At 45.4% G+C, this 23,441-nt stretch overlaps 1 protein-coding gene across 1 annotated transcript in view; it reads left to right on the top strand.

Annotated features, from left to right (window-relative positions):
• The window catches only part of DCLK3 (doublecortin like kinase 3), a 46,174-nt gene that overhangs the window by 10,693 nt on the left and 12,040 nt on the right, over nt 1–23,441 (top strand). Inside the window, exon 2 of the mRNA XM_033402177.2 lies at nt 20,567–22,395. Coding sequence (XP_033258068.2) covers nt 20,567–22,395 — 1,829 coding nt within the window. The remainder of the gene's footprint in view (nt 1–20,566; nt 22,396–23,441) is intronic.

The following is a 23,441-nucleotide window of genomic DNA, read 5'->3' as shown; positions in this document are numbered from 1 at the left end:
GATTTGGGGGGGAGGACCGGCAGGAGAAGGGGGTAGGGGAGCGAGGTGAGCGGGAGACACAGCTAAGCAAGGATGTGGTCTCAGCTGGGAGTTCTGGGGCTTGCACTGCACCAAGGAGCTGGTCTTACCGTGGGCTAAGGAGCCTGTCTTTTGTACCCTTCCTGTCGCCATCAGTCATAAGAGCTGGTGAGCGGCAGCCGCTGCCTGGTAAGAGCATCTGGGTGGGCACCTGCAGGGTCCATGACTGTGCTGACCCCAGAGTGTGTTGATGACTGAGTAGCTTTCGATAGATTTGGGGGCAGAAACAGCTGAAAAGTCCTGAGTACAGGATTGCTTTGATCATCCGGCACATTCTGAGGATTGTGAACTCAACCACGAGGCTGTTTTCCTGCACGTGACTGTGGATTTACTGGGTTCATTCATGGAATACCTGTTTATGGATGGTCTACCACACGTGCCTGGCATCAGGGCTGGGTGTTTGGAATCTTGCCAAGCAAGGCCCATTTACTTAGTAGACTCCATCCCTGCAAATCATATATTTTGGGGCAAACGCCAAGAGATAGCATTGCAGGGGATCCTGAAGAAGCTTAACCACAGCTAGAGAAGCCAGAGCTGCCAAGGTCTACCCCTGTCAAGGCTCGGAAGGCAGCAGTCTTTGTGGAAATATTGGTAAAGGATGCTCTCAAAAAGCCTAGATGCAGCAGTCGGTCTGTTTGAGTGAACCACCTAAGTTTCTGCGCACTGAGATTGGCTTCTTTTTTTTTTTTTTAATTATTAATTAATTAATATAATTATTTATTTTTGGCTGCGTCAGGTCTTAGTTGCAGCACCGGGGATCTTTCGTTGCAGCGGGCAGGCTCTTCATTGCGGCAGTTGGGCTTCTCTCTAGTTGTGACACGCGGGCTCCAGAGTGCATGGGCTCAATAGTTGCAGCTCATGGGTTCTGTAGTTGTGGCACACAGGCTCTCTAAGTTGTGGCGCACGGGCTTAGTTGCCCTGAGGCATATGGGATCTTAGTTCCCCGACCAGGGATCGAACCCCTGTCCTCTGCATTGGAAGGCGGATTCTTAACCACTGGACCACCAGGGAAGTTCCTGAGATTGGCTTCTTAATAGAAGAGCTGTAGCCTTGGTGCTGCCGTTGTCAATCTGATTTAACCACGAGGGACTGAATGCTTACTATATGCAGGTGACCTTCTGCCTGTCATCTTGCTATGGTCTTTGTAGCCATCCTGGGAGGTGGGGCTGGTGGTGGCCATGCAGGCTCCCGTGGCAGTGAGGACCACCAGGTACTCTGACAGCAGAGGTGTAGGCGAGGCCCCCCTGGACTCTGGCACTCAGGGTGGATATTGGGGCTGCTGGTAGAGCTTTACGGAACCTGTTGGATGCAGTCAGGGTCTTGGCACTGCGATTTCCCCTACTTTCCAATGAGAGGAAAACCAAACCCGGTTTTAATTCCCTAAAGGAAGAAAAGTTTGTACCTTAATCTGCTTTCCCCTAGCATCACTCTTCTTTGTTTGGAATCTTAATTCCCTTCAGGGAGTTGTTTTTTTAGATCATCCTGTCTACGGGGATATCAGGGACGAGCTCACTTGTTTATTGCCCGCTTCAGGAGCACTGGGTGACTTTATTTTGCCAAGTTGGGATGCTGGATGGCTTAATAATTGGAGTAAAGCTAAAGTGAGGCTGCTTTGCGTAGGTATTGTTGCCTGTTGAGGAGTCTGCGTCCAGCTCCATTTCCTCTGGATGATCCCGTGAGCTTTGCTTTATTCCATGGTTACAAATGACTCCCCCAAACCTGTCTGAACCATTGCTCCAAAAGATTCAGGATCTGTGGAAGAATTCTTTCAGTTCTTACTAACTAGCCGTGTGGCCTTGGGCTAATTGCTTACTCTCTCTGATCAGCAGTTGTATCTAAAAATTGAGGGTGTTGGGCTACTGGCCCTTTCAGATCGAACACGCAAAGATTTTCACCCACACAGCCTTTGCGTCCAACACACGGGTCCTTCTTAAGATCCTCCTTTGCATCTTTCTTAGATTGGATCCATGGCATTACTTTTGTTTACAAAGGATGCATATTTCCACGTAAGCAATTTATCGGTAAATCCAATCAATCGTGTAATGACCATGCCTTAAATATTTATGTAAAGTTCTTCCTCAGCCTGGTGTATCTAAACCTCAGATACTTAGGGTATTTATTTCTTCTTGAGTGAACTTTGATAATATGTATCTTTCTTGGGATCCATCCATTTCATTAAGTTGTCTTATTTATTGACTCAAAATTATTCATCATGTTCCTTTATTATTTTACATGAGCAGCTCCAGTGTTTTCCAAATGTGTCACTTCTCCTGAATATGAATGAAAACTATGTATATTTTTGTAACAGTTCCTCTTAAATTGTTTTACTCGCTTGCTATTTAATTATATTGTACGTGGAGGTTGTCTTAACCAAGAAATCAAAATCGTTTAAAAACCACTTTCTAAAGAATCCACGAGCTCTTTGCCTCCTCTGTCCTTACAATAATGGCAGGGTTTTGTTTTTTGTTTTTTTCCACACCGCACAGCATGGAAGGTCTTAGTTCCCCGACCAGGGATTGAACCTGAGCCCTTGGCAGTGACAGTGCAGAGTCCTAACCACTGGACTGCCAGGGAGGTCCCAATAATGGATAGTGGAGCTCTGTGCCTGCCCCTCAGATAAGCATCTGATAATGAGGGGTGAGAGTCTGCAGGGAGGCACTGGCGGATGGTGCAAATATTCCAGGTGCCTTTACGTCAATCTAAGATCCATCCAACCAAAGCACAGAGATGTAGAAATGAATGAGAAGTGCTCATCTCTCTACAAAAAAGATGATGGAGGAGTTTGCTTTTAGAATGATTTCTGCAGCCTCACCTATAGGGATGGAGTGTGCTACAGCTCTGTCTAGCCCAGTGCTTGAATGTTGTTGTGACACAGTCCCGTGGAGATCAGTAGGCTGGTGAAGGCCTTGGGGTGCAATAATCAGACAGAAGAAGGAAAATAGGAAGCCTTGCAGGCATCAGGTCAGCTGGAGACAGGTCCCAAGGTGGGATGTACTTTAGTGCTCCCTCTCCAAATAAACACACCCCCTTGAGCCTCCCTGAACAGTACTGAGAAAGGCAAAACTCAGCCCACATCAAGGTTATTATGAATCTCTGATCTGTAACAGACAATTGGGATTAAAAGTCCATATCATAGGAAACCACAGCCCGGCCTGGGAGCCGTGCTGTCTTGGAATTTTACTGAGTGAGTGGTGACATCCCAGGGATGCGATCGTGGGTGAGTTGGCAACTGTTGGGAGGAAACATTAAACCCAGGGGTCAGACCGAAAGAGAAGCTGTCCCCAGGGGAAGCCTCAGTCAAAGCAAACCGGTATCGGATGTCACAAAGGAGGACAACGTGAGGGACAACAGTGGCACACAGGGCAGCAAAAGCAAAAAGAGGAGCGTGCAGGCTTCGCGTGACGGAATAATCAGAAGGCGGGAGAAGGGTTCACCTGGAGGACCTGCAGTTGGAGAGAAGGTTATTGTCGTGGTCACTGGCATGTCCGAGGCCTCACCAGCCTGGGAGCAAACGAGGCCGTGTTAATATTAATGCCCAGCGTGGAGTCCCAGCGGCCCCACCTGCTCTCACAGGACCTCGGCCCAAGTCCTCGGAGTCCCCCGGGGAGGACGTCACCTGCGCTCAGGTGCACCGTGGCTCCTCTTCTTCCTCCAGTCATAATGTCCGTCCTCACTTCCCCTGGCCTTGCTGTTCCCTGGCTGCCAATGTGTCCCCAGGGCACCGCCTTGCCCCCTCCTGCTGCGCTGGGGAGGCAGGGGGCTGGTTCTCTGCTTACTCTGTTGTACCTCCGCATTTGGGTTCCAGTGCCTCGCACAGGCTTTCAAAACACATCTCCCTCAGCGTCCATCCTTAACCCTGTGTTCCAAGGCTTGGAGGGCAGGGCATAGATGCCAAGCTGTCCCCTCTTTTGTCATTGCCCCCGGGCCTGATCTCCTCCCAGGTGTCCGTTATACCTGGGCACAGAACATCTCCTTTGCCCCCTTCGCCCACTCCCTTCCTGCCCATTTGGCAACTGGTGCAAATAGGTCCCAGCCCTGGGCCACTGGCTGCCTTGGATCCCAGTTTGGATTTGGTTGAGTCACACTGCCATGCTCTCGGGGTTAATCAAATGGATATGTCCTAGTCCAAGGACCTTCTGATCCCTCCCGTTGTGCTCTGTAGACTTTGGTCCCACTAACTGGTTGGATGAAGTAAGAGACAGTCCAAAGCAGTGCTCCTCAAACTTCAATGTGCATCACATCATCTGGGGATCTTGTTAAAATGCAGAATCTGATTCGGTAGGTCTGGAGTGGGGTCTGAAATCCTGCATTTCTAATGATCTCCCAGGGGACACCGATGCTGCTGGTCCACTCTGGGTAGTCAAATCCTTCATCGCTCCCTCCCCCGTTTCTGTTTGCTGTACTTGAAAGAAAACCGTTTGGCAAGGAAATCATGAGTGGATTTTGTGTTCCACCGCACGGGTGATGTCCTGTTTTGATTACCTATCACACATCGCTTATTCACATTATGAAAATAAAGATACTGTTTGTTATAACACTACTTTAGGGAATCGTTTATGGGCCGCTTTCAAAATGCTAATGGTTGACCAGCATTCCTGGAAGGATACTTGGAACTTCTCTCTATAGCTTAGCTCTATAGCTTTGCTTCTCAAAATGTGGTCCTTGGGCCTGCAGCATTGTATCACATGGGACCGTGTTAGAGCTGCAGAATCTCAGCCCCACCCTCGGCCTGGACTGACTGAATTGGGACCTGCACTTTAACATGGTCCCCAGTGGTGTGTGTGCACATTAGCATTTGAGAAGCCCTGCCCTGTAGAACACGGTACATCGGAAATGGGAGGTGCTGGCTTTGCCATTTTAGCAGGATGCTCAAAGGAGGCAGGTGAGTGACAACAGGGAAAAGTTCATACATCGATCGTCAGTCCTTTTTGTCTTGGTGTGACCTGGGACATCTGGGGAGAGAGGAGAATACCTTCTGGCTTGCATGGAGTATGAAGATTCTTCAGACAAAATAAAACTAGCAGAGGAGGAAGTGGAAACTGTGATGTGATTATGAGATGGGTAGAATATGCAGGACCAGATCAGGGTGAGCGGAAAACTGAGGGAGGGAGGATGAGAATTATTGAGTGTGGTCAGAGATTAGCTTTGAAAACGAGGAACGACATGTAAGCTGGTTCACTTTAGAATCCCCTTGTAAACAACAGAGGCACTGCATAAAATGCATCACAATTTCAAGGTAGCTGGGACAGTAAAGGTCATCGTTAAATCAGCGAGTAGCTTAGAAAAAATGTATCAGGTATCTGTTGTAACAAGGACTGGCAAACATCCCTCACCGAGAGACCATAGAGGGCTCTTGTGCCAACATGCTGAGAGGCACTTGGGGAATTGGCATGGGAAGGTCAGCAGGTAAAAAACAACCCAAAACTGGGGCACTTCTGAGATGAGAACTGGAAAACGTCTTTTTAATTACTCTGTTTCTGATGGCTTGGTTGATGTCCTCCTGGTAATAAAGAAGATTAGGTAGCAATGACGTTAATTAGAGTGTCATCAATGATGACAGACAATAAATAGCATGGCATTTCATTTTATTACCTTACCCTTGTTAATTTCCCCAGTTTTGATCCATACAGCCATTGGCCAGGCCTCCCAGTTATGAAACAGTAGCATTTTCGAGGCTTAGTAAAGGGCTGCGTTCCAATTTTTTATTCGTTTAGGAAATCCTCCTTGGGATGTTTGCATAATCAAATATAAGTTCGCAAATGTTTCTCCTGCCTCAGATTTGCATGTGAGCAAAATGAGTTTGTTCCCAAACAAAGCCCTGGAAAAAGCCCAGGACAAATGATTACTCAGTGAAAAGGAAAATGATTTCAGCCAGTTCCACTCCATCTCCCACAGAAGAATGGAGGTGAATCGTCTCTTAGCACTGCCTACTGAGGCCATAAGTCTGGTGACACCATTAAGGAATGAAAGGTTGATAAAAGGGAAAGTATTTCAAGTGGAGCTTCCCTGCTAGGAAGGGGGATTACATGTCATTAGATGCATTACATTGACTTTTATTTGCCAGGCATTTTTGTGTTGTGCATTGCATATTACCAGATGTTTTAAAACACCAATTTCCATTTCTTTTAATACTCAGGATTAGTAAATGCTTAAAGAGTGATTATGTATTATTTATATCCTATAGCAATTTGGGTGTGATTCTCCTATTTCTTTTTCTAGCATGTTATTATAGGAGCCAAGGCAAGAATTCCAAAGTGGATGCTGACCTTGGACGTAGTTTTTCTTTGTGGTGTAATTAGGCATATGGGTTATGGTTAAAAAATGACTAGGAAGGGACTTGGCTGGTGGCACAGTGGTTAAGACTCCACGCCCCCAATGCAGGGGGCCTGAGTTCGATCCCTGGTCAGGGAACTAAATCCCACATGGCATGCCGCAACCAAGAGTTTGCATGCCACAACTAAGGAGGCTGAGTGTTGCAAATAAGGAGCCCGCCTGCTGCAACTAAGACCCAGCACAACCAAATTAAATAAATAAATAAATATATATATATATATATTTAAATGACTAGGAAAAGGTACACTTCCTTTGTTCTGATGAAAGAAGATAAGGAAAAGCTTCATTTTAGCAGTATATTTTCATTACTTTGTCTTGACCCTAAACTTGATGATTAGCAGCCTGAACAAAGGAATAATAAATGATTAGAAAAGAAACTGGGTTCATGTGATTTCCAGTCATTTTGGTAGCCTTTTCAGTGGAAAAACATAGAGATGACCGTTGTGAAACTGGGTTATGTTAATTCATCTGAACTGTGGTATCAGATAGGAGGCACAGTTGCTAGGAGCCAAACCCATTAGAGGTAATAACAGCAAAATGCTTATGCAGTAACTGAGCTTATTGGCTCACACCAGTCAGGTAATTCTAGGATCAGTGAACGTGAAGTTTCTCTCCCCACAGGAGCTGTATGCTTAGATCTGCCCAAGTGTTTCTCCTAATATCCTGTCCCTACTGGTTTTCTATTTCAGTCACTACATAAATGACAAATTCACCCTGCTGAGTCACATTTAGCATCGTGTATCTTTGCCCTTGACATGTACATGGATTTGGGGGAAAACCAAGGTTACAAGAGGTTGGAGAGGGAGAGGGAAGAAAATAAACACAGTCTGAGTGCCCACTCTATGCTAAGCAGCAGGCAGGGGTGAGGTACCAAGTTTAGCCCATGTAGAAACTGTGGCTCAGAAATATCACATAATGTTCCCAAGGTCACACAGCTACTTAGAGCCTGGTAGGACCAGGATTTAAATTAGAGCTTCTGACCCCATGTTCACGTTCTTTGTGCAACTCTAAAATGAAGCTTTCACAAAACTCTGAAGAAATGCGCTGCTCTTCCCTGCCTGTATTAGCTGTTCTTGACAAATGCTACCTTGGCACATTTACTGGTAGTCAGTGGATGTCTGTGATCGTGTTTTCTGCAACGTTACTTGTTTCATCTAGTTAAGGTCTGTTGTGGGATGTCTACCAATGTGGAAACTAATGACACTCAATTATTTACAAGGAGAGCCAGAAGCCTGAGACATGATATATGTGCTGATGTTAGGACTGAAAACGGGTTTCCCAAATCTCATGTGCTTATCATATGTACTAGGACAGAGGAAGAGAGTTTGCATAATCCACAGTCTCTGCCTTTGGAGAGCCTGAGTTTAGTTGAGAATACTTACACCTTTGAAGATAAAGTAACAGTGAGCTGAGGTGTGCAAAAGGAAGGGTCTCAAGCATTCAAATGAAATGTTTCATGAATGAACAGAGAGTCAGACGAGGGAGCTCTGACTGTGAACTTGTGAAGTCAGGGAGGGTTTGGTGGTGGATACGCGTCTCAGGTCTTACGAGATGGTGAGGCTCGGATGAGTGGGAGAGTGACGGTGGAGTCGGGTTGGGATGGGTGAGGGGCCGCTGGATGAGGGAGCGCCTTCCATGTCAAGGGTTTGGCCCTCAAAGCTGCTACTAAGGAGTCACCATAGGCTCTTGAGCAGAGGAGTGGCTTCGTGAAAGTTCTGCTGCATGCATGGGCTTGATGGGTGCTGGGGAAAAACCCTGTAGACATTTGTATTGGGGGCGCTTGAGGCAAAAGCAGCAGTATTGTCAGGTTGAGTCAATTTATGTTGCTGTACGAAATTAACCAAAAAATGATGCTACAAGAGCACCTTTTTCTGTACCCTTTCCTGGAAGCTGCTGGCTAGTGGCTGAGGACTGGGGATTAGGATGTTTAATTTTTACTATCTATACCTCAATTAACTATTTATTGTTGGTGTAGGGACACAGGAGGAGTTATTATCCTAGATCATGTTAGGTTGAGCCATATGAAATTTCCATTTGGGGGTAATTGGTAGAACTACTGGTAATTTCATATGGTTCCACTTAATTGATTTTGTAAGTTGTTGGAGACGAGTGGACACAGTCAGGTTATCTGGGTAGGTCCTGGGATATCGCTGCTTACAGCCAGCCCCAGAGGCCTTGAGGGTGCCGTTTTCCTTGGGAGATGGGACTGTTCCTGGAGACTGAGCCCAGGGCCCCAGGGGCGTGCCAGGCTCTTCCTCTCCCTAATATTTGCTCTCCCTGCCTATGGACCAGGCATTCAGAATCTCCTGATTTTTTTTTCTAAAGGAGAAAAATTTGCTCTGGACCAAGAACTTTAAAGGAGGAAGGAGGGCTTGTGGAAGAGAGGATAAAAATAATTGCATCTTGGGACTTCCCTGGTGGTCCAGGGATTAAGACTTTGCACTTCCACTGCAGGGTGTGTGGTTGGATCCCTGGTCGCAGAACGAAGATCCCGCAGGCCCTGCAGCGCGGCCAAAATAATAATAATAATAATAATAGTTGCATCTTGAGGTTGTGTTTTCCCGGGACTCCCCAGTAGCACAATGCAGACAGAACCAGAAGTGCCATTCCTGTAGCTCCTAATTATGTTGGGAAGGAGAGGGACCGAGTTCTCACTCTGGCCCCAGATTACAGAGGCTTTAAGTGAGTTTGAGAACGCCTGGGCAGTGGGCTGCGCATGCGTGACGGTGGTGATAGAGGCTGAGCTGCACTGTCTTCACATCCTTTGTGTCCACACCCTGGGATGGGGCCACTCCTGTGGAGCCTCTCCTGGATTCAGGGATGGAGTGTGCCCAGAGTGCTCTCCTAACCGCCGGGAATGAGGACAGCTTCTGAGCTAGGGTCTGCAGAAACTGGCTGGGCACAAGCATCCCAGAGCATGCCCATCCCTCCCCCCGACCACTGCCCTCAGACTCTGGGTACCACAGGGCCTAGTCATCTGTCATTACACTCAAACTGCACAGTTTCACTATTTGGGACCCTGAGGTCTCATCACGACTTGCCTCTTTTGTCCTAAGTCACCACTCAACATGTGACCCACAGTGTCTGTCCTGTTCCAAGAGTACTGGTGTGTGTCTCCTGACATCCCATCTTGGACCTCCTTTGGGCCCCTCCTGAGCCCCCTTCCATAAACTCTCCTGCATCCCTAGGGTATTCACAGAATGTTCCTTTGTCCTCCTGATTCTCCCCTGAACCTTCCCCGGAATAGAGAATTCTTTTCCCTTTCCTTAGCCTGACAAATATGTATTGAGGGTCCCACTCTGTGAGAAGCACCCTAAGGAAAACAAATGAGAAGACTTAGTCCCTTTGCACACATGCGTCTGAAGGTTACCTTCCTTGGCATCCTTCCTGTTTCCTGAGGAAACATGAACTAGTGTGACTGCTGGAGACCTCTCTTCTCCTCTCTCAGCATCAACCCTCTCAGCCAAAAATGGAGGCAGATCAGAGAGACTATGAGAAGAAAGGAACAACAGATGTACATAAATAAATAGTTTAGCTGTAAACAGGACTGGTAAGCTCATAAATCCTCAGCATGTGGGAAGATCAGTACTGGCCACCACTTGTCATCTAATCGGACACCTGTGTCTAGATGGAAATCATCTCAGAACAGATTGTATGTTATAATTAAAAACCAAAAAACATTCTGTGTCAATATGCTGGGCCAAATTGCCCATGCTGGCACAACTGGACTTTCTGCTACAATTCAAATGCACTTAAAAATTATCATTTGGGGGGAGACCTTCAAGATGGTGGAGGAGTAAGACGTGGAGATCACCTTCCTCCCCACAAATACATCAGAAATACATCTACATGTGGAACAACTCCTACAGAACACCTACTGAATGCTGGCAGAAGACCTCAGACTTCCCAAAAGGCAAGAAACTCCCCACATACCTGGGTAGGGCAAAAGGAAAAAAAAAAAACAGAGACAAAAGAATAGGGATGGGACCTGCGTCTCAGGGAGGGAGCTGTGAAAGAGGAAAAGTTTCCACACTAGGAAGCCCCTTCACTGGCAGAGACGGTGGGTTGCCAGGGGGAAGCTTCGGAGCCACGGAGGAGAGCGCAGCAACAGGGATGCAGAGGGCAAAGTGGAGAGATTCCCGCACAGAGGATCGGTGCCGACCAGCACTCACCAGCCTGAGAGGCTTGTCTGCTCACCCACCGGGACAGGTGGGGGCTGGGAGCTGAGGCTTGAGCCTCGGAGGTCAGATCCCAGGGAGAGGACTGGGGTTGGCTGCGTGAACACAGGCTGAAGGGAGCTAGTGCGCCACAGCCAGCCAGGAGGGAGTCCGGGAAAAAGTCTGGAACTGCCGAAGAGGCAAGAGACTTTTTCTTGCCGCTTTGTTTCCTGGTGCGGGAGGAGAGGGGATTCAGAGTGCCGCTTAAAGGAGCTCCAGAGATGGGCGCCAGCTGCGGCTAACAGCGTGGACCCCAGAGACGGGGCATGAAACACTAAGGCTGCTGCTGCAGCCACCAAGAAGCCTGTGTGCAAGCACAGGTCACCATCCACACCTCCCCTCCCGGGAACCTGTGCAGCCCGCCACTGCCAGGGTCCTGTGATCCAGGGACAACTTCCTGGAGAGAACACATGGCGCACCTCAGGCTGTTTCGATGTCATGCTGGCTTCTGCCTCCGCAGGCTCGCCCCGCATTCCATACCCCTCCCTCCCCCCGGCCTGAGTGAGCCAGAGCCCCCTAATCAGCTGCTGCTTTAACCCCGTCCTGTCTGAGCGAAGAACAGACGCCCTCAGGCGACCTACACGCAGAGGCGCAGAGGCGGGGCCAAATCCAAAGCTGAACCCCACGAGTGTGCAGACAAAGAAGAGAAAGGGAAATCTCTCCCAGCAGCCTCAGGAGCAGCGGATTAAATCTCCACAATCAACTTGATGTACCCTGCATCAGTGGAATACCTGAATAGACAACAAATCATCCCAAAATTGAGGCAGTGGACTTTGAGAGCAACTGTAGACTTGGGGTTTGCTTTCTGCATCTAATTTGTTTTTGGTTTTATGTTTATCTTAGTTTAGTATTTAGAGTTATTGTTCTAGGGTCTGTCTGTCCGTTTTTCTGTTTTTGTTTTTTAGTATAGTTTTTAGTGCTGGTTATCATTGGTGGATTTATTTTTTGGTTTGGTTGCTCTTTCTTTTTTTTTTCTTTTTTTAATTAATTTTTTTATTTTTAATAATTTTAAAGTTATTTTTTATTTTAATAACTTTATTTTATTTTATTCTTTCTTTTTCTGCTCCTTTTTCTTCTGAGCCATGTGGCTGACAGGGTCTTGGTGCTCCAGTGGGGTGTCAGGTCTGTGCCTCTGAGGTGGGAGAGCCGAGTTCAGGACATTGGTCCACCAGAGACCACCCGGCTCCACATAATATCAAATGGCAGAAGCTCTCCCAGAGATCTCCATCTCAACACTAAGACCCAGTTCCACTCAATGACCAGCAAGCTACAGTGCTGGACACCCTATGCCAAACAACTAGCAAGACAGGAACACAACCCCACCCATTAGCACAGAGGCTGCCTAAAATCATAATAAGTTCAGAGACACCCCAAAACACACCACCGGACACTGTCCTGCCCACCAAAAAGACAAGATCCAGCCTCATCCACCAGAACACAGGCACTAGTTCCCTCCTCCAGGATGCCAACACAACCCACTAAACGAACCTTAGCCACTGGGGGCAGACACCAAAAACAACGGTAACTACAAACCCGCAGCCTATGAAAAGGAAACCCCAAACACAGTAAGTTAAGCAAAATGAGAAGACAGAGAAACACACAGCAGATGAAGGAGCAAGGTAAAAACCCACCAGACCAAACAAATGAAGAGGAAATAGGTAGTCTACCTGAAAAAGAATTTAGAGTAATGATAGTAAAGATGATCCAAAATCTTGGAAATAGAATGGAGAAAATACAAGATATGTTTAACAAGGACCTAGAAGAACTAAACAGCAAACAAACAATGATGAACAACACAATAAATGAAATGAAAAATTCTCTAGAAGGGGGCTTCCCTGGTGGCGCAGTGGTTAAGAACCCACCTGCCAATGCAGGGGACACAGGTTTAAGCCCTGGTCCGGGAAGATCCCACATGCCGTGGAGTGACTAAGCCCGTGCGCCACAACTACTGAGCCCAAGTGCCACAACTACTGAAGCCCACGCGCCTAGAGCCTGTGCTCTGCAACAAGAGAAGCCAGAGCAATGAGAAATCCGCGTACCGCACGAAGAGTAGCCTCTGCTCGATGCAACTAGAGAAAGCCCGCGTGCAGCAACAAAGACCCAATGCAGCCAAAAATAAATAAATAAATTTATTAAAAAAAAATTCTCTGGAAGGAATCAATAGCAGAATAACTGAGGCAGAAGAATGCATAAATGATCTGGAAGATAAAACAGTGGAAATAACTACCTCAGAGCAGAATAAAGAAAAAAGAATGAAAAGAATTGAAGACAGTCTCAGAGACCTCTGGAACAACAATAAACACACTAACATTAGAATTATAGGGGTCCCAGAAGAAGAGGAGAAAAAGAAAGGGACTCAGAAAATATTTGAAGAGATTATAATTGAAAACTTCCCTACTATGGGAAAGGAAATAGTCAATCAAGTCTAAGAAGCGCAGAGAGTCCCATACAGGATAAATCCAAGGAGAAATATGCCAAGACACATATTAATCAAACTGTCAAAATTAAATACAAAGAAAAAATATTAAAAGCAGCAAGGGAAAAACAACAAATAACACACAAGGGAATCCCCATAAGGTTAACAGCTGATCTTTCAGCAGAAAAACTGCAAGCCAGCAGGGAGCGGCAGCACATATTTAAAGTGATGAAAGGGAAAAACCTACAACCAAGATTACTCTATCCATCAAGGATCTCATTCAGATTCGATGGAGAAATTAAAACCTTTACAGACAAGCAAAAGCTAAGAGAATTCAGCACCACCAAACCAGCTCTACAACAAATGCTAAAGGAACTTCTCTAGGCAGGAAACACAAGAGAAGGAAAAGACTTACAATAACAAACCCAAAACGATTAAGAAAATGGTAATAGGAATATATATATCAATAACTACCTTAAATGTAAATGGATTAAATGCTCCAACCAAAAGACATAGACTGGGTGAATGGATATAAAAACAAGACCTGTATATATACTGTCTACAAGAGACGCACTTCAGACCTAGGGACACATACAGACTGAAAGTGAGGGGATGGAAAAAGATATTCCATGCAAATGGAAACCAAAAGAAAGCTGGAGTAGCAATTCTCATATCAGATAAAATAGACTTTAAAATAAAGACTATTACAAGAGACAGAGAAGGACACTACATAATGATCAAGGGATCAATCCAAGAAGAAGATATAACAATTGTAAATATTTATGCACCCAACATAGGAGCACCTCATTACTTATCATAAGGCAAATGCTAACAGCCATAAAAGGGGAGATTGACAGTAACACATTCGTAGTAGGGGACTTTAGTGGGGTGCTAAAGATCATCCAAAATGAAAATAAATAAGGAAACACAAGATTTAAATGATACATTAAACAAGATAGACTTAATTGATATTTATAGGACATTCCATTCAAAAACAACAGAATACACTTTCCTCTCAAGTGCTCATGGAACATTCTCTGGATAGATCATATCCTGGGTCACAAATCAAGTCTTGGTAAATTTAAGAAAATTGAAATTGTATCAAGTATCTTTTCTGACCACAACGCTATGAGACTAGATATCAATTACAGGAAAAAAATCTGTAAAAAATACAAACACATGGAGGCTAAACAATACACTACTAAATAACCAAGAGATCACTGAAGAAATCAAAGAGGAAATCAAAAAATACCTAGAAACTAATGACAGTGAAAACACGACGACCCAAAACCTATGGGATGCAGCAAAAGCAGTTCTAAGAGGGAAGCTTATAGCAATACAATCCTACCTCAAGAAACAAGAAACATCTCAAATAAACGACCTAACCTTACACCTGAAGCAATTAGAGAAAGAAGAACAAAAAACCCCCAAAGTTAGCAGAAGGAAAGAAATCATAAATATCAGTTCAGAAATAAATGAAAAAGAAATGAACAAAGCAATAGCAAAGATCAATAAAACTAAAAGCTGGTTCTTTGGGCTTCCCTGGTGGCGCAGTGGTTGAGAGTCCGCCTGCCGATGCAGGGGACGTGGGTTCGTGCCCTGGTCCGGGAAGATCCCACATGCCGCGGAGCGGCTGGGCCCGTGAGCCATGGCTGCTGAGCCTGCGCGTCCGGAGCCTGTGCTCCGCAACGGGAGAGGCCACAGCAGTGAGAGGCCCTCGTATCACAAAAAAAAAAAAAAAAGCTGGTTCTTTGAGGAGATAAACAAAATTGATAAACCATTAGCCAGACTCATTAGGAAAAAAAGGGAGAACACTCACATCAATAGAATTAGAAATGAAAAAGGAGAAGTAACAACTGACACTGCAGAAATATAAAGGATCATGAGAGACCACTACAAGCAACTCTATGCCCATAAAATGGACAACCTGGAAGAAATGGACAAATTCTTAGAAAACCACAACTTTCCGAGACTGAACCAGGAAGAAATAGAAAATATAAACAGACCAATCACAAGCACTGAAATTGAGACTGTGATGAAAAATCTTCCAACAAACAAAAGTCCAGGATCAGATGGTTTCACAGGTGAATTCTATCAAACATTTAGAGAAGAGCTAACACCTAGCCTTCTCAAACTCTTCCAAAATATAGCAGAGGGAGGAACACTCCCAAACTCATTCTACGAGGCCACCATCACCCTGATACAAAAACCAGACAAAGATGTCACAAAGAAAGAAAACAACGGGCCAATATCACTGATGAACATAGTTGCAAAAATCCTCAACAAAATACTAGCAAACAGAATCCAACAGCACAGTAAAAGGATCATACACCATGATCAAGTGGGGTTTATCCCAGGAATGCAAAGATTCTTTAATATACACAAATCAATCAACATGATACACCATATTAACAAATTGAAGGAGAAAAACCATATGATCATCACAATAGATACAGAAAAAGCTTTCAACAAAATTCAACACCCATTTATGATAAAAACTCTCCAGAAAGTAGGCATAGAGGGAACTTACCTCAACATAATAAAGGCCATATATGACAAACCCACAGCCAACATCATTCTCAATGGTGAAAAACTGAAACCATTTCCTCTAACATCAGGAACAAAACAAGGTTGTCCACTCTCACCACTGTTATTCAACATAGTTTTGGAAGTTTTAGCCACAGCAATCTGAGAAGAGAAAGAAATAAAAGGAATCCAAATCAGAAAAGAAGAAGTAAAGCTGTCACTGTCTGCAGATAACATGATACTCTACATAGAGAATCCTAAAGATGCTACCAGAAAACTACTAGAGCTAATCAATGAATTTGGTAAAGTAGCAGGATACAAAATTAATGCACAGAAATCTCTTGCATTCCGATACACTAATGATGAAAAATCTGAAAGAGAAATTAAGGAAACACTCCCATTTACCATTGCAACAAAAAGAATAAAATACCTAGGAGTAAACCTACCTAAGGAGACAAAAGATCTGTATGCAGAAAACTATAAGACACTGATGAAAGAAATTAAAGATGATACAAACAGATGGAGAGATATGCCATGTTCTTGGATTGGAAGAATGAACATTGTGAAAATGACTATACTACCCAAAGCAATCTACAGATTCAATGCAATCCCTGTCAAACTACCAATGGCATTTTTTACAGAAGTAGAACAAAAAATTGCACAATTTGTTTGGAAACACAAAAGACCCTGAATAGCCAAAGCAATCTTGAGAGAAAAATGGGGCTGGAGGAATCAGGCTCCCAGAATTCAGACTATACTACAAAGCTACATTAATCAAGACAGTATGGTACTGGCACAAAAACAGAGATATACATCAGTGGAACAGGATAGAAAGCCCAGAGGTAAACCCACACACATAAGGTCACCTTATTTTTGATAAAGGAGGCAAGAATATACAATGGAGAAAAGGCAGCCTCTTTAATAAGTTGTGTTGGGTAAACAGGACAGCTACATGTAAAAGGATGAAATTAGAACACTCCCTAACACCATACAGAAAAATAAACTCAAAATGGATTAAAGACCTAAATGTAAGGCCAGACACTATAAAACTCCCAGAGGAAAACATAGGCAGAACACTCTATGACATAAATCACAGCAAGATCCTTTTTGACCCACCTCCTAGAGAAATGGAAATAAAAACAAAAATAAACAAATGGGACCTAATGAAACTAAAAAGCTTTTGCACAGCAAAGGAGACCATTAACAAGATGAAAAGACAACCCTCAGAATGGGAGAAAATTTTGCAAATGAAGCAACTGACAAAGGATTGATCTCCAAAATTTACAAGTAGCTCATGCAGCTCAATATCAAAAAAACAAACAAACCAATCCAAAAATGGGCAGAAGACCTAAATAGACATTTCTCCAAAGAAGATATACAGATTGCCAACCAACACATGAAAGGATGCTCAACATCACTAATCATTAGAGAAATGCAAATCAAAACTACAGTGAGATATCACCTCACACCAGTCAGAATGGCCATCATCAAAAAATCTGCAAGCAATAAATGCTGGAGAGGGTGTGGAGAAAAGGGAACATTCTTGCACTGTTCTTGGGAACGTAAATTGATACAACCACTATGGAGAACAGTATGGAGTTTCCTTAAAAAACTAAAAATAGAATTAGCATATGATCCAGCAATCCCACTACTGGGCATATACCCTGAGAAAACCATAATTCAAAAAGAATCACGTACTACAATGTTCATTGCAGCTCTATTTACAATAGCCAGGACATGGAAGCAACCTAAATGTCCATCAACAGATGAATGGTTAAAGAAGATGTGGCACATATATACAATGGAATACTACTCAGCCATAAAAGGAAATGAAATTGAGTTATTTGTAATGAGGTGGATGGACCTAGAGTCTGTCATACAGAGTGAAGTAAGTCAGAAAGAGAAAAACAAATACCATATGGTAACACATATATATGGCATCTAAAAAAAAAAATTGGTTCTGAAGAACCTAGGGGCAGGACAGGGATAAAGATGCAAACGTAGAGAATGGACTTGAGGAAACGTGGAGGGGGAAGAGTAAGCTGGGATGAAGTGAGAGAGTGGCATGGACATATACACACCACCAAATGTAAAATAGATAGCTAGTAGGAAGCAGCTGCATAGCACAAGATCAGCTCGGTGCTTTGTGACCACCTAGAGGGGTGGGATAGGGAGGGTGGGAGGGAGATGCAAGAGAGAGGGGATATGGGGATATATGTATATGTATAGCTGATTCACTTGGTTATAAAGCAGAAACTAACACACCATTGTAAAGCAGTTATCCTCCAATAAAGATGTTAAAAAAATTATCATTTTTATCTTCTTTTTAAAGGAAGCATAAATGGCAGATTGCTGCACGTAGGATATGACATACGGATCCTATGGGGCAACTTTAATAATTAACCACTCTCATGGTTTAACTGAATCCCACATTCTGTCATTTTCCTATTTCCTTTCCTGACCTGGACAAGAAAAGGAGATTGAACCACTTTTGTCTCAAGTACAGTCACACCTTGGAGCTGTCGCGGGTTTGGTTCCTGAGCACTGCAATAAAGCAAATATTCCAATAAAGGAAGTTACACAAATTTTTTGATTTTGCAGTGCATATTAAAGTTTTGTTTACACTCTACCATAGCCTATTAAGTGTGCAATAGCATCATGTCTTAAAAAACAATGTACAGATGGACCTAGAGAGTGTCATACAGAGTTAAGTAAGTCAGAAAGAGAAAAACAAGTACCATATATTAACACATATATGTGGAATCTAGAAAAATGGTATAGATGATCTTATTTGCAAAGCAGAAATAGAGACACAGGCATAGAGAACAAATGTATGGATACCAAGGGGGAAAGGGGATGGGGTGGGAGGAATTGGGAGATTGGGATTGACACCTATACACTATTGATACTATGTATAAAATAGGGAACTCTACTTAATGCACTGTGGTGACCTAAATGGGAAGGAAATCCAGAAAAGTGGGGATATATATATAAGTATAGCTGATTCATCTTGCTGTACAGTAGAAATTAACACAACATTGTAAAGCAACTATACTCCAACAAAAATTAATTTAAAAAAAGAAAGTATAAATTGGGAAAAAAGACAATGTACATACATTAATATAAAAATACCTTGTTGGTAAAAAATGCTAACCATCATCTGAGCCTTCAGTGAGTCATAGGAGTAACATCTAAGATCCCTGATCACAGATCACCATCACAAATATAACAATAATGACCAAACTTGAAATATTGTGAGAGTTACCAAAATGTGACATAGAGACACGAAGGGAGCAAATGCTATTTGGAAAAATAGCCAATAGACTTGCTTGACCCAGGGTTGCCACAAACCTTCAGCTGATAAAAAATGCAATATCTTCAAAGCATAATAAAGTGAAACAGTAAAATGAGCTAAGGCTGGGTACATTTGACCAGGAAATACAGAGTCTTGTTTTATTCATTTATTCAGTTTATCAGGAAACACCATGAGAATGAGTACATTCTCATTATTAATATAATATTAATATGACCTTGGTTTCTTTCTTTCCTTTTTTTAATACCAAAAGGAAAAACCATTTGGAGAAGACCACCTTCTCATGTTGGCCCATGAGTTCCTTTGCTACCAAAATGAAATGATCATACAAAAGAGATATTAAGATCATAAGGACATGGGACTTCCCTGGTGGTCCAGTGGTTAAGACCCCGTGCTTCCAATGCAGGGGGCACGGGTTTGATCCCTGGTTGAGGAGCTAGGATCCGATATGCCATGTGGCAAAAAATTTGACATAAAGTAATTGCAAAAAAAAAAAGGGAAATAAATTTGAACTGTAGGAATAAAATCTATATTTAAAAAAATCATAAGGACAATATTAATAACTGGCTATCACTGTGCCCTGTCTGTGTGTCAAGCACTCCTTCAAGTGAATCATAATCATTTTCTCATTTACTCTTCACAAAAATCCTGGGAGGAAGGTGTTATCATTCTCACTTCATAGATGGAAAAAAAAAAAAAAACAACAGAATGTGGGTAATTTGTCCAAGTTCACGCAAAGAATCAGTGGCCATGCCAGGATTCAAATCCATATCTGTCTCAAATTCTGTGATCATAACCTCTTCACATCTTGCCTCACCCTGAGTGGGTCGAAAGTCAAGCTGAGAAAACTGTTCTTGGCAAAGAAGTGGGTAAGATTTGGATTCTTTAGTGGTGAGGGGAAATCTGGAAGGCAATAGATACGTATATGTGTGTGTGCCTGGGTCACTTTACTGTGTACCTGAAACTAACACAACATTGTGGATTAACTATACTTTAATTTTTAAAAAATGGAAAAGATAAAAATAAAGCCTTATTGACTTAGAAGGGAAAAAAAAAGATTTGAATTTTTTAAAGTTCCAGAAAGTTCTGACCTCTTGTTGGTATTTCCTGGGCAGCAAACGTTGGACCTTTTATCTCAGCTGTAGATTCTTGAAGCTCAGCTTACTTTAGGGTAGCGGGAGTTGCATCCAGGGTTAGGCCTTGCCTGGAAGGGGACCCCAAGGCGTGGTCCGCCCTGCTCCCCGTAAGGCCTGAGGAGGCACCTCAGGCCCAGTGCCAACTCCATTCTGCACTCCTGGTCTCTCTTGGCCTAACTGGTAAAGGCTCCACTGTTTCAAGCAGATCCTCAACGAGCACACTTCTAACTTGTAACAGCATCAGTCTTCTTTAGTAAAGGTTTGGTGAAGGTCAGAGGCTTTTTTTTTTTTTTTTTTTGCGGAACGCGGGCCTCTCACTGCTGTGGCCTCTCCCGTTGTGGAGCACAGGCTCCGGACGCACAGGCTCAGCGGCCATGGCTCACGGGCCCAGCCGCTCCGCGGCACGTGGGATCTTCCCGGACCGGGGCACGAACCTGTGTCCCCTGCATCGGCAGGTGGACTCTCAACCACTGCGCCACCAGGGAAGACCCCAGAAGGCTGTTTGAACCCCTTGGACTAATACTGTTTTGTCCTTTTTCCCCTGCAGGACATCGAGGTCTCTGTGAACATTCTCTAAAATGTTTAAGCTCGAAAATCACGGAGCGGAAGCTGCAGGGCACGTGGCTGCCTGCTGGCCCAGGGAGCCTGGAGAAACCATTCCTGGGGCCTCGAGGCTCCTTGGTGCCCATGTTCAGCCCCCAGGGTAGCCTTCACCCTGTCCACGCTGACAGCAGCCTGCTGAAGCCCAGGGTCGTGACCGTGGTCAAGCTGGGTGGGCAACCCCTCCGCAAGATCACGCTGCTCCTCAATAGACGGTTGGTGCAGACCTTCGAGCAGCTCTTGGCTGACGTCTCAGAGGCCCTGGGCTTTCCCAGATGGAAGAGTGACCGTGTGAGGAAGCTATTCAACCTCAAGGGCAGGGAAATCAGGAGTGTGTCCGATTTCTTCAGGGAAGGGGATGCTTTCATAGCCGTGGGCAAAGAGCCACTGACGCTGAAGAACATCCAGGTGGCTATAGAGGAACTGTACCCCAGCAAAGCCCGGGCCCTGACCTTGACCCAGCACAGCCGGGTCCCCTCTCCAAGGCTGAGAAGCAGGCTTTATAGCAAGGCTCTGAAAGGGGGTCACCACTGTGGGGAGACCGAGACCACCAAGAGCTGCGGTGAGGCTGCCAGGTCCCAGGCTGCCATCAGACATCAGGGGAGGACCCCTGTGGAGGACAGGGTGAGGGGGAAGTGGGAGCCTGAACCCAGCAGCAAGGTGCCCAGGGATGCCACCCTGGAGAGGCATGCTAGCGGAGAGAAGCACCTGGGGGTGGAGATTGAAAAGACGTCGGGGGAAATAATCAGGTGTGAGAAGTGTAAGCGGGAAAGAGAGCTCCAGCAGAGCCTGCAGAGGGAGCGGCTCTCTCTGGGCACCAGCGAGCTGGACCTGGGCAGGTGCCCCAGCTATGACGTAGAGAGGCTGGTGAGGGCCAGGAGCTGCAGGAGGTCCCCTGAGGAGAAGCCCCAGGGTGGGGAGGAAGGTTGGAAGGAGGGCACCCGGAGCAGTCCCGGGCACCCGCCTCAGGAGCCGAGGAGACCCAGCAAAAGCAATGACAAGAAAGAGGACCAAGACCCAGGAGGCCAGGAAGGTCATGGCCCAGCAGCAGCCAAGGCCAAGAGGGACGTTGTCGGGGAAGCCCAGCCCATAAGAGAGGAGAAAGACAGCAGGACCGTAGGCAGGAGCAAGCAGGGAGGCTGGCTGCGGAGGGAGCATCCTGCCGACCTCGACACAGAGAAGCTCCCCAGGACCAGAGGGGATGCGCAGGAGGCGGAAAAGGAGAAAAAGCCGGGTGCGTCTGGAGGGAGGAGGATGGTTTCCCGAGATAAGCCGCCGGCCAGGGTAGAAAAGGAGCCCAAGACGAGGCCGGAGGAAAGCAAGGCGGAGCGGCCGGGCGGCAGGAGGCGGCGGCCCGCGGGCATCCTGGCGGCCGATGTGCGCAAGCAGTACGAGCCGGGCCGCGTGATCGGGGACGGGAACTTCGCGGTGGTGAAGGAGTGCAGGCACCGCGGCACCCAGCAGGCCTACGCCATGAAGATCATAGACAAGTCCAAGCTCAAGGGGAAGGAGGACATGGTCGACAGCGAGATCCTGATCATCCAGAGCCTCTCTCACCCCAACATCGTGAAACTGCATCAAGTGTATGAAACGGACGCGGAGATCTACCTGATCATGGAGTACGTGCAGGGAGGGGACCTTTTCGATGCCATCATAGAAAGTGTGAAGTTCCCGGAGCGCGACGCTGCCCTCATGCTCATGGACTTGTGCAAGGCGCTCGTGCACATGCACGACAAGAGCATCGTCCACCGGGACCTCAAGCCGGAAAACCTGCTGGTAAGCCCCGCCCTGGCTGCGGTGGAAGAGGGAGGTTATAAAACGTGGGATACCGGAAGTCCGAACGGGCTCCTGCTCTGGTACCCTTGTGCGCTAGAGCATTTACCTTTATGGTCTTTTTTTTTTTTTTTAACATATTCGTTTCAGTATTTAAAACTTTGGTTGGAGTTCATAAATTGCAGAGATAAATGGGTTTTGATTATTGAGAAAGAAGCCTTACAATTTAAACAAAATGGAAACTGTTTCCTCGTACCTGGGAGAAAAATATTTTCACCTTGACAGTGATCAGGTGGACTTCATTTCTTGGGCATTTGCACATCCTCTGACCTAGGTGCTAGGGGTGTCTGCTGGTAGCAGCTCTCCCTGCAGGCTTTGAGCCCACCCTCCCACCAAAAGTCCCCCTGGCCATTTTGCAGAAGAGGTCTTGCCGCAGGAATTCAAAAGGCTCAGTACTGGGAATTCCCAGTCGGTCCAGTGGTTAGGACTGCAAGCTTCCACTGCAGGGGGCCTGGGTTCGATCCCTGGCTGGGGAACTAAGATCCCAAAAGCCTCTAGCATCAGTCCTTTCATCTCTCTGGGCCTTTGTTTCCTCACTTATAAAAGAGAAATAGTAATAGTACCTGTCTTAGAAGGTTGAGGGAGGATTGAGCACGGGAGCTGGCCTGGCACACACAGCTCAGCTGTTCTGTTTTTGGATGTAAACAATCTCCCAAAGCACCAACATCAAATAAGGACACTCTAGGACCATGATGGATCCAGACAAAAGCAAGACCTCTTCATCATCATGTCCAAATCCAGATAAGAACAAGATTGTCCAGACCACAAATGGGGCTACATTTTCCCTTTTGGGTGACTATGATTCACTGCCCCACCTTCCTCCCACCTTCTAGATAAGAATTACCAAGATGCCCAATCATAGAATTACCCTCACTTCCTGACAGTATCCAGTTCAGAGCAAAATCCTGCTTTCATGAACCCTCTCCCAAGTCACCTAACACGATCCACCTATTACAAGTTCATTGAACACCCTCTCACTTAGATGCCTG

This window comes from Orcinus orca, chromosome 10 (genome assembly GCF_937001465.1).
Source record: "Orcinus orca chromosome 10, mOrcOrc1.1, whole genome shotgun sequence".
Taxonomy (NCBI): Eukaryota; Metazoa; Chordata; class Mammalia; order Artiodactyla; family Delphinidae; genus Orcinus; species Orcinus orca.
The sequence above is the reverse complement of the archived record's forward strand: the minus strand, read 5'-3'. Positions and strand labels throughout refer to the sequence as shown.